At 33.2% G+C, this 17570-nt stretch overlaps 1 protein-coding gene across 2 annotated transcripts in view; it reads left to right on the top strand.

The window, feature by feature from the left end:
• LOC118184219 (adenylate cyclase type 8-like) overlaps positions 1-17570 on the top strand; it is a 411974-nt gene that overhangs the window by 373452 nt on the left and 20952 nt on the right. For both annotated transcript variants that reach the window (XM_085812799.1, XM_085812800.1), the window contains one exon: positions 14220-14378. In XM_085812799.1, coding sequence (XP_085668925.1) covers positions 14220-14378 — 159 coding nt within the window. The remainder of the gene's footprint in view (positions 1-14219; positions 14379-17570) is intronic.

The raw sequence follows: 17570 nt of genomic DNA, 5'->3' as shown, positions 1-17570 counted from the left end.
CTCAAGGAGGAATTCTACCCGTAGTATTATTCGTTTCTGACAATCATGAGACACATAGCAAATCATGTTTGCTGTCTTAGCCTGAGATAACGGGTTTTGAATTAGACAAGGCCTTCTGTTCTGCATAACAACTGAAAAGTATCTGTAGAATATAAAATTCTAAAATTTATCTGTTGGTTAAAACTGTGCTACAAGAATGCTTCTGAGGAATTTTCGATAGGAATATTACAGTCCAAGACATAAAAATATATCCAAAATATATTCCGCAATTAATAATGACTGGGCTGTCTTTCTTCTTATAAAGCAGACTTAAATAGTTTTGATCAGCATTTTAAACTAAATCTCCTATCACCAATTTCGTGCTCTTTTGTTTCCAGATTCCAGTTTTTAATCTACATAGTGAAGAAATTATTATTTTAAACTTTGAACTAATTAGGAATTAGGAAAGTAGTTAAGAGATTTACTTGCAAAAATGAATGCTTAAAAAATTGTATTTCATGCAATTTATTTTATACCTTAAATAGAGCTCATATGAATTAGTAGTAAGACTAAATTCAGTTTAATTCTGCAGACAAAAGTGTAATTATTTTTAAAAACTTTCCATTGGCAGGAAAGATAAGAAAATACAAATTTAAGATAAAATGCATTATATGAGAGCAAATATCGACGGAATTATAACAAAATAAAAAGAATAAGAAAATTTCATGGCGGAAATATCGATTCCATCTTTACATGCACCCTCTACAAACAAGAATAAATTAATTTAAAGAGAGCTAAATCAAGTGACACCGAACAGGCTATGTAACAACCACATGTATGTAACAAAACGCATGTATGTAATGCTCGAGTAACACATAACATTTTTTCTTATTTCCGTTTTTATTTCTACGCTTTGTGAAACTTAATTTAAAACTAGTTTTCTTGCTCGTGTGATCTTATAATGCATTATAAAATCTAAGTTTTCGAATTATGGTGCATCTAAATTTCTTCCACAGTGAAAAGCACATTACGACACGAAATATTTTCTAGAACTTTGTCTAAGTAGTTTTATAAAGCAGCTGAAGAAAACAATTGATTCCCCCTTCCCAATCTGTTATGTCACTGAAGTACTAAAAGGAAACGGAATTAAACTGTCCAAAAACTCTTCTATCCAAGCAGAAATATTCCAGTCAGATCTAAGCTTTATTCGGCTGATGAGTGCAACAGGAACATTATTTTCTATTTTAAAGCCATTCCCAAGAGAAAACTTTCTCTCCATTTTAATTGTGGGTTCAAAGCACAAAAATAAAAAAATATATGTTTATAATTCTATAGCTTTTTGTTTCTCATAAAAATAAAATCACCAGTTCTTTCCGAAATACTTTCCGAAGGGAATAACTTAATTTATGTAATTTATTGATCTATTTTTTGTTAATTTAAAAAAAAATTATGAGTTCATATCTTCGAAAAGTAATTGAAACTAAAACCTATTTGCATTTATTTTTTAACACTCATGGGGAGCAAAAATTATTTAAAAAATTTATTAAAGAGTAGGCTTGGTCAACCATTGAAACAAATTTTACCTTATCTTACAGCTTTGTAATATTATAGGTCGCGACTCACATGCGTAAAATTAGTCTTAAAATAAAAAGGAAATGCCCAGAATAAAAAACGAACAAGGTAATAATGTTATAAGGAACTTATTTAACTATTAACAATTAATTATGATTAAAAATTAATTCGAAATTAAGTCGGTATATTTGCACAAAATCGAAAGTTATACAAAATTCTTCCTTCTTAAGAAGCAGCACGTGGCACGTAGACGTCCCAAACTTGTTCCAAATTTGCAGTGAGGTCTTGATAACTTTTGTAACGTCTTTTAGACGAGCAACGAAAGTGCAAATTTCGAATAAACCGACTCACATTTATATTCAATTTGAGAAAAATAATTGCTCGAAGTTAGTCTAACAGCGACTGATTATGAAAATAATTTGTGGAATTTGTTTTTATGGTTTTTCTCATGTATAACATGAATACGATCCAGTTTCCCTTAGAAAGTCCTCCACGAAGGCATTTTTTCCCTTAGGCACAATAGCCCTTTTTTGCTTTGCCATATACCAATAATCTATACAAATATAAAAGCACTTGAACTGGAGAAAAATCGCAGACCTAAAGCTCATATGCAAATTCTTATTATAAGGGAATGAATGAGATGAGAAAAATCTTTACTTCTTTTGGGGTTCGCTGTATCATCTGGCGACACACGCTGCCAAATTTCGGAATTAATTGCTGATACCAGTAAAATCGACAATACCAACAAATATTCTATTATCAGCTTTAGTGAATGTGAATCACATCCAAAAATTTCGAAAGCTAGAAATGACTATTATTCTGCAATTTTATTTCATTACTGTTAGAAATGTCATATCTTAGCTTTAGTTATATAAATGCAGGAAACTGACAACAGAAACTATAACAACTTATTGGTAGATTTTTATTTCTGCGTGTTTAGCTTCCTGCTGACCATTGTATTGAATATGCTTTTGATAAACTCCTATATCGTTGACCAATCCCAGGTTTTGTTCAGGAAGATAGAATATCGTTATGAACTAATTCTGAATTTCTGTAATCATGACAATGCAGTATTCATACACTCATGACAATACCTGTATCAATCTTCATTTTTTCAAGGAATGCAGTGGTACTTTTCGAACTGTGACTTGTTGCTTTGTTTTGATAAAAATTCACTCTTTGAAAGTCGTTGTGCCAACGCAATGGGATTTCTTCCGTAACTGTTGAACATAAAATTTTCTCTTGATAGTACATTGAATAATTTTAACATTTATATTTTCCATTCTTCTTATATTTAATTTCCCATTGTAAGAAAATCTTTCGACAATCATAGACTCCTTACTCAAACTTTCTTTGCCCATTGGCGAAACCAGGTTTGTACATGTTTTTCTCTTCGTTTTCTGTACTAAATAGATCTCTTTTTGCTGCAGTTATTTATATAAAAGCCATGCTTGAAGGGTCACAATGTATTTATATTTTTCTCCTCCTAAAAATAGTTTTCACCAAGATTTTGCAAACTCTTCTCCTTAGAGACACATGCCTCGGCAAAAACTCATGAAATTTATGATTTCCAGGATTTTTAAATTATAAATCTTTGTTTATTTTTTACTTATTATTGCTACCGTTGTATTTAAAATCTTTGAAACTGATTTATACATCGGCGGATAGTCTATTGTTACCAACGATTTAAGCTTAGAGGCATTAGAAACAGTACCTGCTTTTTCAGGTATTCATTTGGAGTCTTCTTTCCATGTAGAAGTAATAATTGATGACTTTTCCCTTTCCGATTAATAGTGTTGCTTACTTTATGTTTAGAAATGTTAATACCATGCATTTCACAACGTTTCTGAATCATCACGGAATAGGAATATTTCTCTTCGAAAAGCACAAAAATATAGTCTTCAGTACATAGCTTGTTTACATGCCACGTTTTGAAAGAAGAATAAGGTCAAAAGTAGCAAACGATATTTCTCATTCCAAGTAATAAGTTGTTGCCAGAAATATTTATTCCAAAGCAACTGCTTTTTTAAAATTCTTTATTGAAATCTAAAAATGTGTAAATACCCTCTGTATACAGGGTGTCCCAAAATGACCGCATAAACTCTGCACAGCTAGATTCGTCGTTGGGAGTACATAAAAACTACCCAAAAAAGCGTTCCTGTACGATCCATAGTTTACGAGAAAAATGCGAAAAACAAAGCATGACATCACTGCCGGTGCAAAAAAAGAAAAAAAAAACTTTACTGAACATATCAACAGCAGTATAAGTACAATTTAAAGCAGATGTTCATAGTGTCCGCCGTGCATGTCGAGGCAGGCTTGAGCACGCCATGGAATGGCTGCCATCACATGTTGCAGCATCGCGGGGTCCACCGAACTACAAGCAGCATGCAGACGAGCAACTAAGTCCATTGGTGTTGTCACTACGCCTCGATACACCAGTTCCTTGAGATGGCCCCATAAGAGAAAATCCAACGGTGTAAGATCTGGCGAACGTGGCGACCATAGAACCGGACCCCCACGTCCGATCCAGCCAGTCCGGGGTATTCCATATCCAGACAACCACGTACACAGAAATGCGCCGGAGCCCCATCATGCTGGAACCAATGTCTCTGTATTGCCGCTAATGGTATGTCATCAAGGAACTCGGTTAAGACCTCATTGAGAAACACCAAGAGCCGAGAGCCGTTTAGGCAACAGATATGGTCCAAGCAGGCGATCATCGAGTATGCTGGCCCACACGTTAAGAGACCAACGTTCCTGATGTTTCTGCGGCCGGATTGCATGCGGATTGACCTGGGACCACATATGGCTATTGTGATGGTTGAATACCCCATCACGAGTGAAACATGATTCATTGGTCCACAGGATATGTACAATGAAACCATTATCTGTGTTCTGTTGCTGCAACAGCCATTCACAGAAGGCCACGCGTTTCTGAAAGTCATCTGGTTTCAGACCTTGCACAGTTGTGTACCGAAATGGATACAGCCTCTCAAACCGTACAAGCCTGTGCACAGTACTTTTACTCGAAGTCATCTCACGGGCTATTGCGCGTGTGCTTACCTCTGGCGTCTCATCTACCCGCTGCAGTATTGCATCAGCCTGTGCTACCGTCAGGCCGCTCCGCGGTCCTCCGGTTTCGTGAAAATTGGCTGTTGGCAAGACGCTTCCCGTATTTCGTAGTCTGTCGCCAGCCTACGGATGACGTTGATATCGGGAAGACGACGGGCATACTCCCTAGAAGTTCGTAAGGCATTTCCATTACATCGGCCGTATATAAGTACATGTCACAGTAGTCACGAACGGAATACATGGCCACCATACGAAGACTACCGGTAGCTGCAAGATACAGCCTTTTAAATACCAGTTCAACGGTAGCTTAACGTCATTCCACGGCGCGCGCGCATGCATGACGCGATATGCGCGGCGAACGTTTTAAACATTATCGTCTGGAAAAGATATGCCAATATTGTTGTTGATATGTCCAATAAAGTATTTTTTCCTCGCACCGTCAGTGACATCATACTTTGGACCTAGAGTCATCCAAATTTGAATAACGTAATCTTCCATAGAATGCGGGCATGTGGAAGCCCTAATTTGAATTTGAAATTTGCTTTGTTATCGATTTTATATTTTGTAACACTCAACGAATTTTTGATTAACAAACTAAACGAATTTTTGATTAACAAACTAAACGATTTCAAAGCGAGCAATGGCAACACTGTTCGAAAAACAAAATCATCTCCAGCGCGCGAGACTCTGTAGCGGAAATTCTAAAGATACGCTCATTTTAAAATTATTTTCCGATATTGCTGTTGAACTGAATTTTATAGTTTAAGTGCGAATAGCATGATATTTAATAAATGAAGGTAACACACATAATGTTAAAAAACGTCCCCTTTGGAAATAATTTAAAATCTAAAATCTTTCAAACTTTTAATCCAAATGGGCAATTTGCACTGACTATTATTTTGGTTTTCGCATTTCGCGTTAGAAACTATAAAAGATTGTATCACTTTTCAAACTGTTGCCACCAAATATTAGAGCCCTGTATTATATTTATATGTATGTTTCTCGCATTGTGTTAAAACAACGTGATCCAGAGTCATCCAGTTTTGAATAACGTACGTTTCTACCCAAATATGGGCATCTGGAAGCCCAAATTTGGAATTTGTTTTATTATCTATTTCATATTTTGTAAAACTTTAAGGAATTTTTGATTAACAAAATCAACGATTCAAGAGCGAGCAATGGCAACACTCTATATGGGGAGGGGGTGAACCTTTTTATCTCCAGCGCGAGGAACTGTGTATCGGAGATTCTAAAGATACGCTCATTTTAAAATTATTTTCCAATATTGCTGGTGAACTGAATTTTATTTTTTAAGTGTGAAGAACATAATATTTAATAAATAAAGGTAGCACACAAAACGTTAAAAAAACGCCCCTTTGGACGTAATTTAAAATCTGAAACCTTTCAGATTTTTTTAATGTTTATTATTATTATTACACTGAAGTGACAAAAGTCATGGGATGCCCGGCGAAGTGCAGCAACTCGACGTGGCATGGACTCAACAAGTCGTTCAAAGATCCCTGCAGGAATATTGAGCCATGCTGCCTCTATAGACGTCCATAATTGTGAAAGTTTTGACGGTGCAGGGTTTTGGGCACGAACTGACCTCTCGATGATGCCCTATAAATGTTCGATGGGATTCATGTCGGGCGATCTAGGTGGCCATATCATTCGCTGGAATTGCCCAGAATGTTCTTCTAACCAATCGCGAACAATTGTGCCCCGGTGACATGGCGCATTGTCATCCATAAAAATCCCATCGTTGTTTGAGTACGTAAAGTCCATGAATGCCTGTAAGTGATCTCCAAGTAGCTAAAGGTATCCATTTCCAGTCAATGATCGGTTCAGTTGCACCAGAGGACCGAGTCCATGCCATGTAAAAACAGCCCAGACCATTATGGAACCACCACCAGCTTGAACAGTGCCTTGTTGACAACTTGGGTCCATGTCTTCGTGGGGTCTGCGCCACACTCGAACCCAAACATCAGCTCTTACCAACTGAAATCGTGACTCATCTGACCAAGCCACGGTTTTCCATTCGTTTAGGGACCAACCGATATGCTCACGAGCCCACGAGAGTCGCTGCAGGCGATGTCGTGCTGTCAATAAAGGCACTCGAATCGGTCTTCTGCTGGCATAGCCCAAGGAAGACAAATTTCGCCGCACTGTCCTATCGGACACGTCCCTCGTACGTCCCACATTGATTTCTGCGGTTATTTGACGCAGTGTTGCTTGTCTGTGAACATTGACAACTCTACGCAGACGTCGCTGGTCTCGGTCGTTAAGTGCAGGTGGTCGACCACTGCACTGTCCATGGTGGGATGTTATGCTTGAAATTAGATACTCTCGGCACACTCTTGACACTGTGGATCACGGAATGTTGAATTCCCTAACGATATCCGAAATGTAATGACCCATGCGTCTAGCTCCAACTACCATTCCGCGTTCAAAGTCTGTTAATTCTCGTCGTGCGGACATAATCACGTCAAAGCCTCTTCACATGAATAACTTGAACACAAATGAAAGCCCTGCCAAGCACTCCGCATTTATGCATTTTCTACGCGATACTACTGCCATCTGTATATTTACATATTGCTATCCCATGACTTTTGTCACTTCAGTGTATGTGATTTTGTTTAGCTCACTGATGTTTCTGTCGTTATGGCCATAACTTTGTGATCGATTTTTAATCTATTTCCTGATAAGCTATTAAGCTTTAACCTTACACGCGCATTATTTGTGCATGGCAAAATAATGTGGTTAAGCAAAGTGGCCTGAATTCTCCTTTCTTTCGAAGGAAAGAGGAAAATCGAGATGGCATTGGCTGAAAGGAACTTTTTCAAAATTCGATTTTAGTTTCTTTAAAGTAGAAGCTATTTTTTGCACATGTTTTCGTTTAACGAACAACTAAAAATCTCAAAATTTTAATGTTTGCACCATCAGAAAGAACGAAAAACAAATCTTTTAAATGAAATTTTTGTGAAATCTTCATCGTAATTTCTGATTCCTTGGCGAGTTTTCGAAAATCTCTATTTCTTCCCCGTTTTCTTGAGGATAGATTTTGAATTTGCTTTACACTGCATTTTAGTAATTTAAAAAACAACAGTGTTAAAGGATTAATTAGCGCTTCCAGTAATTTGCAAAGCAATATGCCTTGAAAAGTGGCAAAAATAAAATAAAATATATTATATTTTTCTTTTTTAAGTTTATGTACATTTTTCTCAGTATTTCATTTTAAAAGCCTGATTTTCTTAATTTTATTTTGAAACGTAAATTGTATTCTTTATTAAAACATTAAAATTCTAATGTCCAAATGTGTTACAGAGATAAAATAGGTAACACAAACCTAACAGAGAAAAATCGTATAACAATAATGCTGTAACGGAAGTAGAATGATATAGAATAAGCTAATCTAAGATCAATTGCATGATTTTTAATCGCAGATAATATGCATAGATATAAATGTAAGGTTAAAAATAATGTATTTTAACAGTAAGGTTGTAAATAATAAGGCAACTGTTGGGCATAAAAGAGTTAATTATTTTTTCCTGAAAAACGATTTTTCATTTGAATAATTTTATTGATAGATATAATTGAGACTAAAAAAAAAATAAAAATAATAATAAAGATTTTATAGAATACGCTTTTATTTAAAATTCATAATAAGAATTTGTATAATTTAATAGGCCGTACAAGGAAGTCATATCAGATTTTTACTTCCTTGCTCGAAGTAAAGGAAGTATTGTAATCACAAAAAATTCCGGATACCATATTTCAATGAAAATATCAATTTTAACAGTTATCGAATACAACTTAACGATATTTTTGCGTAACATCTGTACGTAAGGACAGAATAAAGGACTCTTTTCCCCAAACGAATTATAAAATTAATTTAAAATGGATTCAGAAGAGATTTTCTAGTGGCGTCTGTACGTACGTATATATGTATGTATGTATGTATGTATCTGGCATAACTCAAAAACGAATAGCCTTAGAACTTTGAAATTTTTGTATATAGAATTGCTATAGCATGTAATTGTGTACCTTCCTTTTTGGTGGCAATCGGCAGCACCAAAAGTATATATATATATATATATATATATATATACCCACTGTGTTTACTGGGCTCCGTGAGCTCAGTTTTTTTATTCTTATATGTTGGTAAATTGTGCACTTTTTGCTTTAAAAATGGTTGAATAATGCTGTTGTTATCTTCCGGTTAAGGCTTTTATGTCTTTAATTAACCTGAATACAATAACTGTATAATTATCAACAATTTAAAAGTTGTTTTGGTGCGGCTAAGCCTAATTTTTTTACCGTAGCAGCCATATTTTTTTTAATTTGAAACTTTGCGGAATAGTGGATTTTTTGCCAATCTAGAAAAACTAAACTGCGCAACAACAAAGATGACGTATTCTTTTATTGTTGCGGAATAAATCATACTTAAACCATTCTGGAATTATCATTTAAATTGTTAAATTATCCCATATATTGACTCAGCATAGCGTCCTCAACAAATTACGTCCGTTTACGTCTTCAATGTCTTTTTGGCGAGTGAGACCAGAAGTAAACTTTCAGTTTTGCGCACCGAAAAACCTGCCTTCTTGCCCGCTAGCCGAACTGCTTGTTTTGCGTAGAAATTCTAATTCTAATTGTAAAAAATTTTCTTTAAATTGTTTTAACTGCATTTATGTTTTATATTTTTCAATTTTTAATAAAGATATTTTGAGGTTTTATGTACTTTTGCCTTGTCGCGAAGTAAGAACTGAATTAATGGAATGAGAAATATATCTTTAATGAAATTTGAGGAAATAAGTTTAAATGAAAGGTAGCAAAAAATGCCTATAATTTAATATTCCGTACAAGGAAGTCGTGGTGCACATATCAGATTTTTCTCACTAGCAGGCGAACAAAAGCCGCTAATAGTTCACAACTCTAATCAACCAGTCAACTAGATAGTCATGTGCTTTATCTCTTAACTCTTAAAATTGTAATGATTCCCTGTGCTCGCCTTTTTCATTCAGTACATCCAGGCAACAATGTGGGAAATTAGTGATTCGATGCCTGGTGAAAGCACGGTTGGTTTCCTGATCCATTAGCTATAAAGTTTCACATATTTTGTAGAAATTTAACTTTCGGGTTGTTTATTCTCCCATCAATAAAATTCCAAGTTCCATACTCAAGGACCCCATTCCGGATATGAATTCCTGGGGTATTTATAGGATTCCTTGCCAGTGTGGTTTAATTTACATTGGCCAAACTAAGAGAGCCCTAAAATTTCGCATCAAGGAACATGAGGCATATGTTAGAAAAAAGGAAACACAGAAGTCCTCTGTTGCTCAACATTGTTGGTCCGAAAATCACACTTTCAATTTTTCTGCTGCCAAAATTATTCAAAAAACATCTTCCATTGGAGAACTAAAACTTATCTAATCTGTATTTAAACTTACTCTGGCATAAATAAAATTTTAACGAAACTTGTAAACTGTACAAATTGTTTTGAAGGAAGTAAAAACGAAATACGACAGTCCGAAAATTAATATAACTATCACACCATTACCTTTTTCATTACTAGCCACCTAAATCACTTTTGCAAAAGAGGAAAAATATGTAATGATTTTTCTGAGTCCAGACAGTGTAATCTCGTAAAATTATTTAACGTTTTTTATTAGATATATTATGAAAATTAATTAGAATAAAAACTTTTAAAAAATTATTATTCAGAATTACGAATATTGTTTTTAAACATAACGCTTCTTGAATCGTTTAGTTTGCTGTTCAATAACAGACGAATTAAATTTGAAAAACAAGTTAAATATCTTGCATTTTGATAAATAACATATCTCACTGGCCTGTGAAAAATAAAAATGTTTTATTTTCGGCAGTATCAACACATTCCATTTGAGTTTTTTAATCAAAACTTTATTACATTAGAGCAAAATATGAAATGAATAAAAAAACAAATTCGAAATTCAAAATTAGAGCTTCGAAGAGCATATATTCGCGTCGAGGATTATGAATGGTCACAATTTGGTGCTGCTATTTTTCTATAATTCGAAGAGCATGCGTTTATGCATACACACATACATATATATTTCCTTTTAAATCTAATAATGAAGATTAACTTCATTCATTTTATCTTCTTTAATTATTTTAGGAGCAAATTGAAGTTGGATTTCTCCTATTTCTAATTCATCTACCAAAACTTTTGCTAAAAACTTTTCGTTACTCAAATATTTTTTCAGTCGCAGAAAAAGGTCTTCTTTTGTTCATGTTAAAAAATGACAAAAAGGGAATTCCAATAGTTGATTGAAAATATTTTCGCGTGTCAAAATTAATTCTTGATTATTTCAGATTCATTATTCATTATTCTTGATTATTCATTTTTGAAAATATTTATTTCTAGTAGCTAGGCTAAATCAGTCTCTTTCACAAGAAAGTGCTATCAAAACCTAAAACCAATGGTTATTTATTTTCGGTATGCAATGAAAAAAGCATGTTAATAATTTACAACACAGACGATCGAGGCAGAGGAAAGGCAATAGTAGTTTTTTAGAATTTATGATTTCATTTTTAAGTGAATTAGATTTCAGAATGCACATGAAAATACAACAATTTTTGTGAAGTTCAAGAAATAAAATCTTAATAAGTAAAATATGAAATGGATAATTTTTTTGGAGAACAAATTCAAAAGAAAATGTCTTCCATCATTTCATTTGAAATCTAAGTAATACTACTAAAAGCGCTGTAAAAATATTTAATTTCTTTGTAGTTGGCCTTCTTTGTTGAATATTTAATAGTTTTAAATCGTGAACTAAAAGTGCATTGATAGCAAAGTTAAACGTTAAATTAAATCATAACTCATCTGATTTGTGAATTTCTGTAGCAGTTTAAATAAAAGCTGGTGTTGAGAATGTTGCTTTTAAAACTAATAATATCGAATACCATGCATTGATAGAAAATTAAATCAGTATCATATTATATTGGAAATACCAAACCAAACTCAAAACGTAAACTGCATTAATTTTCAGGACCGGTTTAGAAGGTTTGAATTCTTCTTCAGCTGCAGGAGTAAAATTGACGAAGTTTATGCTCACTCGACGAAGGAATGTAATGTTAGGTTTTCGATGGCGAAGTAAATGTTATTGCTCACGCGACAACAACAGACCAAAAATTTAAGAAACTTCTACTTAATGGAAGGAAACAAAGGTATTGATTAAAGCGAAAATAAGCAGTTGAGAAAAGTGAAAACAATTAGGAAATAATTTCCTTAAAACTTGAAGGTAAAATCGGATTAAAATTACGAATATTGACTAGAAAGACCTTTATGGATGTGAAAAACCTCTAGAAAATATGATTCACCAACGAAAGAAGTTTTTTTACCCTAACATGGGTTTTATGCTACGAAATTTCAAGGCTCTCTAGTTTGACCAATGCATGTTAAGATACTTTTTAGGGAGGAATACTGTATATGCCCCAGAAGTTCATGTCCAAAATGGGGCCTTTGAGTATGCTTTGCTATACGAATATTTTTATTGCAATTCATAACTAACACAGACTCTGAAAATTATATAACATTGTATGTATGCTACTGTAGTATCAAATACCATTGCGGTATCAAACTGGTAGTCATTCTCTTTCCGCACTTCAAAAAGAACATCCAGATTTAAGATCTTTTATTGATACAGTAACGTTTTTCCTTGAAATGAAGAAAACTTTGAATCTTTTCACTGTTTACACAAGAAAATTTTTAAAAAAATTCTGAAAGCTTTCAGATTTTATATTACGCCTAAAGGGGCATTTGTTTTTCATTTACACATGCATACATGTTTCAAGAGCATTTGGACTAACGCGCCTTTGGACTGACAATATTTAAAAACAGCATATCTTTAGAATTTCCGATAGACAGTCTCGCGCGCTGGAGATAGAAATATTTTATTCCGTACAATGCGTTGTCACTGCTCGCCTTGAAATCGTTGAATTTCTTAATCAAAAATTCGTTAAACTTTAAAAGAGTATGAAATAGTTGATAAGACAAATTCTAAAGTCAAGATTCAGGATTCTGGGTTGCCATAGTCACGTGAAGGACTATGTTATTTAAACTTTGATGACTCTAGATATCGTTATTTTTTCACAGTGCGAGAAACATGCGTACATTCATGCTGATTCTTCATTATTTAATTGTTTCAAACATTATGCAAGGCGATAATATTTGGTGGCAACAATTTGAATTGTGATAAGGCCTTTTATAGTGATTCAACGCAAAATGCCGTTTCGAGACAAATAGGCTAACACCCCTTTGAGCCAAAAAGAAAAGAGAAAAACAAGAAAGGAAGAGGGAGATAAAAGAAATCGGATAAGTTATGTATTGACTTCAAGACAAACTATGAAATTAACTATTTTCCACCAAAAAATTGTTCCTTCAAATTAGCAGGTTTGGACTTGAAGGTATTAAAAACATGCTGAGGATGTGTCTTTAGAATATGCTTTTTGCCTCTCCAAGCCTGAACTCTAAGGCGATAAGAGACAAGCCTATCCAATGACGTGTAATTAGTTGCTAATTATTACAATTTAGTGTATAATAATTAGCAATTAATAATAGTGTAATAATTATCGAATCTTAATTAATTAATTATACGAATTAATTGCTAATTATTAAAGTATTCGACATATTCTGAATGTCGACTGGAAGTAATGAAATGAAACTGTACAACTTCAATAATTTATCATTTTCTTCTAACCAGCTTCGTTGTAGAGTTAAGATTTGAGAACTTTTCATGCCGCTAATAGGCACCGCAAATATATTTTTTTCAATTGAGTATAATTGAATTGCTCAATGCGATCATTTTCCTCAAGATCAAATCGTTCATTTCGAATTATGGACGGACTTTCTTTTGGACATTGTTTTATAACCTGTACTTTTACTTTTTAAGAATTTTAAACGAAAGTTTTAGGTACATACTATAAACAAGGTTTTAAAATTATTAGCTTATGATATTTAAACATTTTTCTTTTGATTTTAGCATCTTCTTACGTTTATTTGAGATTTTAAGACGATAAGAATCAGCGTAATATAGTAAACTAGCAAGACTGATTTCCAAGACTTAAAATAGAGACTTCTATTTCAATTACATCACTTATACAGCTGAAGAAGAAATGTTCTGCATTAATGCTAATTTTAGTGTTATTTTATCTCATATCTTCTTACATGTTCGAATTTTTAATAAACTCATTTTTAAGGGGAAAATGTGTGCATTGTTTCTAGCTAATTTGGTAATTTTTAAATCCTAGAATTTTAGATCTTTATTCTTCAGTCAGTCTGCAATTTTCGAATTTGGAAAACCTTACCTTTTGTGCTCTAAAGGAATTAATACTACTTCCCAAATACTTCAGATATCGATAGTCAGTTAGATAGACTTGTCTTTTCGAATCTGCTTAATATTTCTTGAACTGGCTTCTGAAACTAATTTCATACCGTGCTCCAGTTACAATATCATTATGCATTGAGATTAAATTACTCATGTCATTGTCTGAGCTCCGCTTTCATATAGTAGTTCAAGTTGCTCAGTTTATAAAATGTTGCTCTTTTGTAGATTGAGATTACTTCCCGATTGGATTTCTTATGGAAACTGCAAGCTCAGAAGGAACTGCAAGAAATGAGAGAACTGAGGCAACATAATCAACAGCTTCTCAAGAACATTCTTCCCGACCATGTTGCATCCTACTTCCTACTGCAAGACAGAAATTACGAGGTATGTACTTTCTTAGTAAGACGAATAAGCACCGTATGTATCGTAAAATGCGTAAATGTTAATATAATATATCAATTAAAGAATAATGTACCTATTAAACAGTCTAATTTAATATAAAAAAAATATTTAGACTTACATAAAAATCTGCGATTATAGCCCGTTGATGGTAGTCAGTTCTTAACACTAATCTCTGGTCTCTTCGCGTGTTTCATTAATTGCTTTTTTAATATTTTGGTGATTTGTGGGTTGGACTGCAAAGTTTAATTCAGATTATAACTGAAGTGTGATTTATGAGTAATGTGAAAAATTTCACTACCACCTTTCAAACTGGGCGTCTAAAAATACCCATGTTTTAGAACTGGCTACAAAGAAAGAAAACAGACATAAAAGCTTATTGCTTATGTAAACGCGAACTGAGGGTACTTAAAATTTATTTAATAAAGCACAGAACTTTTTTAATGCATAAACAAAATTTTATGTTTGAAAACGCATGGTTGTCTTAGACTGTTCAATAGGTTTGTTTTATTATATATTTATTTCAAAAGCTACTTGATTAATTTTAAAATGAACATTTTTTAAATAATTGATATATACAAACTTAAGAAAACAGGGTAAAAATTTAGAAGCTTAGACATTCCCGTTCATAATTAAAATAACTATCTCTAACATATTGTTTAATTGAAAAAATAAAAAATAACCATGAACTCAAAAGAATTAATACAACAATGTTAACAATTCAAACGTGAGAAAGCAACTAATAACATATTTGACCAAATTTTGAATAATAACAACCTAAAATTAACTGAGAATTGATTAAAAGAAGTACAGATTCAAACAATGAAAAGTGTGCAATCTGGTTTTAAGATCTTACTAAAAAGTAATATACGTAGTAAAACGACCAAGAATAGAACTCCAGTCCATACCTCAACGGAAGCTATGGAGACTGAAAAATTTGTGATGACGTCGGAGATCGTGTGACCTAAAACTTATGACGTCGCAAAAAATCACGTGATCTTTCACATCACGTGGTATCTCTTTCTACATTTCGATTTTTGTCTTATTTACCTCTAGAAATTCTGACAACACTGAGTAACACAGCCATTTTGAACCTCTGACTGCATACTTCATTACGCTGTAAAAGTAGCTTCCAGCGATTCTTTTGTATTCATATTTTTTTACGAAAATCGTAAAAAGAAAGGCAAAAAGGACCATAACATAATATTATATTTGAAAATCAAGTGATAATGAAGATGCATTTTTTTTTTTTTTTTTTTTCAGAACGCAAAAAAAATCTTCTTTTTTGTAGATAAACTTTATTTAAATGTAATGAATAATTATGACTAAATTACATTATATTTTAATATTTTCTCTTGAAATCTTTCATAATTTTATTCTGTTTTTTCATATTTTAAAAGTATATTCTGTCGTACTGTAAATCAAGTACGACTGCTGTTTTTAAGCCCCATTAAAAATTTTAAAATCTGGTCGCCAGACAACAAGGCCAACATTTCTGTAAACGGAATAATACGTATACATCAATTTTTAGAAGCATGTGATCGTGATTTTCTTCCTATTCAGAATGATGCGATCGATATGCTTAATGAATCTTGGTGTTTACTGAATTCTCTTTTGTTTTCGATCGCAGAAAAAGCACGTCAAATACAGTAATGTCAAAAGTAAGCATTCGTTTGTCGAAGAAAATTGAAGTTTCCATTTATTATGTCAAATTTTTTTAAAGCATTGCTTGATTTCGGTGTATAAAAATTCTCCAGCGATTGTCAAGCGTGATATTTGTGTGGTATCGCTCACGCAATATTCCCCTTCGGAAGTCCTTTGCTAAGTGGAATATCTATCCAATTTTGCAAAAAAGTGCGTGCAGTATTTTTTCTTTGTTATATATTTTATGCCATTTTTTCCATATCCATAATAAAAGGAATTCAGTGCTTTGATTGTTAGGCACTTTTGGAATTTTCTGTCATGAAAACACTGAATCTCTAAAATTACCAGCGCAAGTTTAGTTGTCATACTATACTTTCTACCTTTATTGAAAAGATCATAAGTCAACTGAGGCGAAAAGCTAAGGCAGTAATCATAAATTTATTCCCTGGCGTTTTGCCATAGCAAGTTCTGTAATTTGAGGGCATCCTGCAAAATCTAAACACTACACTTTAGCAGAGCCGTTTTAACGCATGGGTCCATTGGGCACTTGACTGGAGTTCTCACGAACATAAGGATCCCATGATAATCCATGGTCATTTCTGTGAGTGGTTGTCGTATAAGGGATCTCAGCATACTGATTTACTCTAATGCTACTAAGAGGGCTTGGCACTTTAGTGACCATCAGTGCCTAAAGAAAATTATTCTCCCTCTTTCATCATTAAACATTTTGGAATGTGAAAAATAAGTGCAATACCTGTATTAGTACTTACTTTTTATTACCTTTATTGTCGGTATTCTTTAATTTCGTCTGCAGTTATATTGAAATCTATTGAATAATTAAACTTCCTGTAAAGATAACGTTAACTAGCTATCTAAATTATTTCTGGGAAATAAAACAATGTTTGGAATGAATACTATTAATATATCCATAAATAAGTATCTTGTACGTGTGCATCAAAGCTGGAATTAGCCTATGCACGATTTTTTAAAGTTAAGAGTTCGCGGCTGATTTCACATGAACAAAAATAATAATAACAAAAATTATAAAATAAAATTTTAAAAAACTCTGAAGGCTTTCAGATCTTACATTACCCCCAAGGGGAGTTTTAACGTTTTGTATGTTACCTTTATTTATTAAATATCATGTTCTTCGCTCTTAAACCATACAAATAAATTCAACAACAATGTCGCAAAATAATTTTAAAATGAGCATATCGTTAGAATTTCCGATACACTTTCCGATACTAGCGCGCTGGAAATAAATAAAAAATTTTCTTCCGTATATTGTTGCCATTGCTCGCCTTGAAAGCGTTGAGTGTTTTAAACCAAAATTTGTTAAAGTTTTTCAAAATATGAAATCGATAATATAACAAATTCCAAATTCTAAATTAGGGCTTCCAGATGCCGATGTTCGATGGAGGATTTCGTTGTTCAAAATCTGATGGCTCTAGGTACCGTTGTTTTATCACAATGCGAGAAACGTACATACATTTATGCAGATTCTTCCTTATTTAATTTCTTTAAATATAACAT

This window comes from Stegodyphus dumicola, chromosome 3 (genome assembly GCF_044657685.1).
Source record: "Stegodyphus dumicola isolate Sdum_Otavi_A_Nest chromosome 3, ASM4465768v1".
In the NCBI taxonomy this organism is placed as follows: Eukaryota; Metazoa; Arthropoda; class Arachnida; order Araneae; family Eresidae; genus Stegodyphus; species Stegodyphus dumicola.
This window is presented reverse-complemented; position numbering and strand designations above follow the sequence as displayed.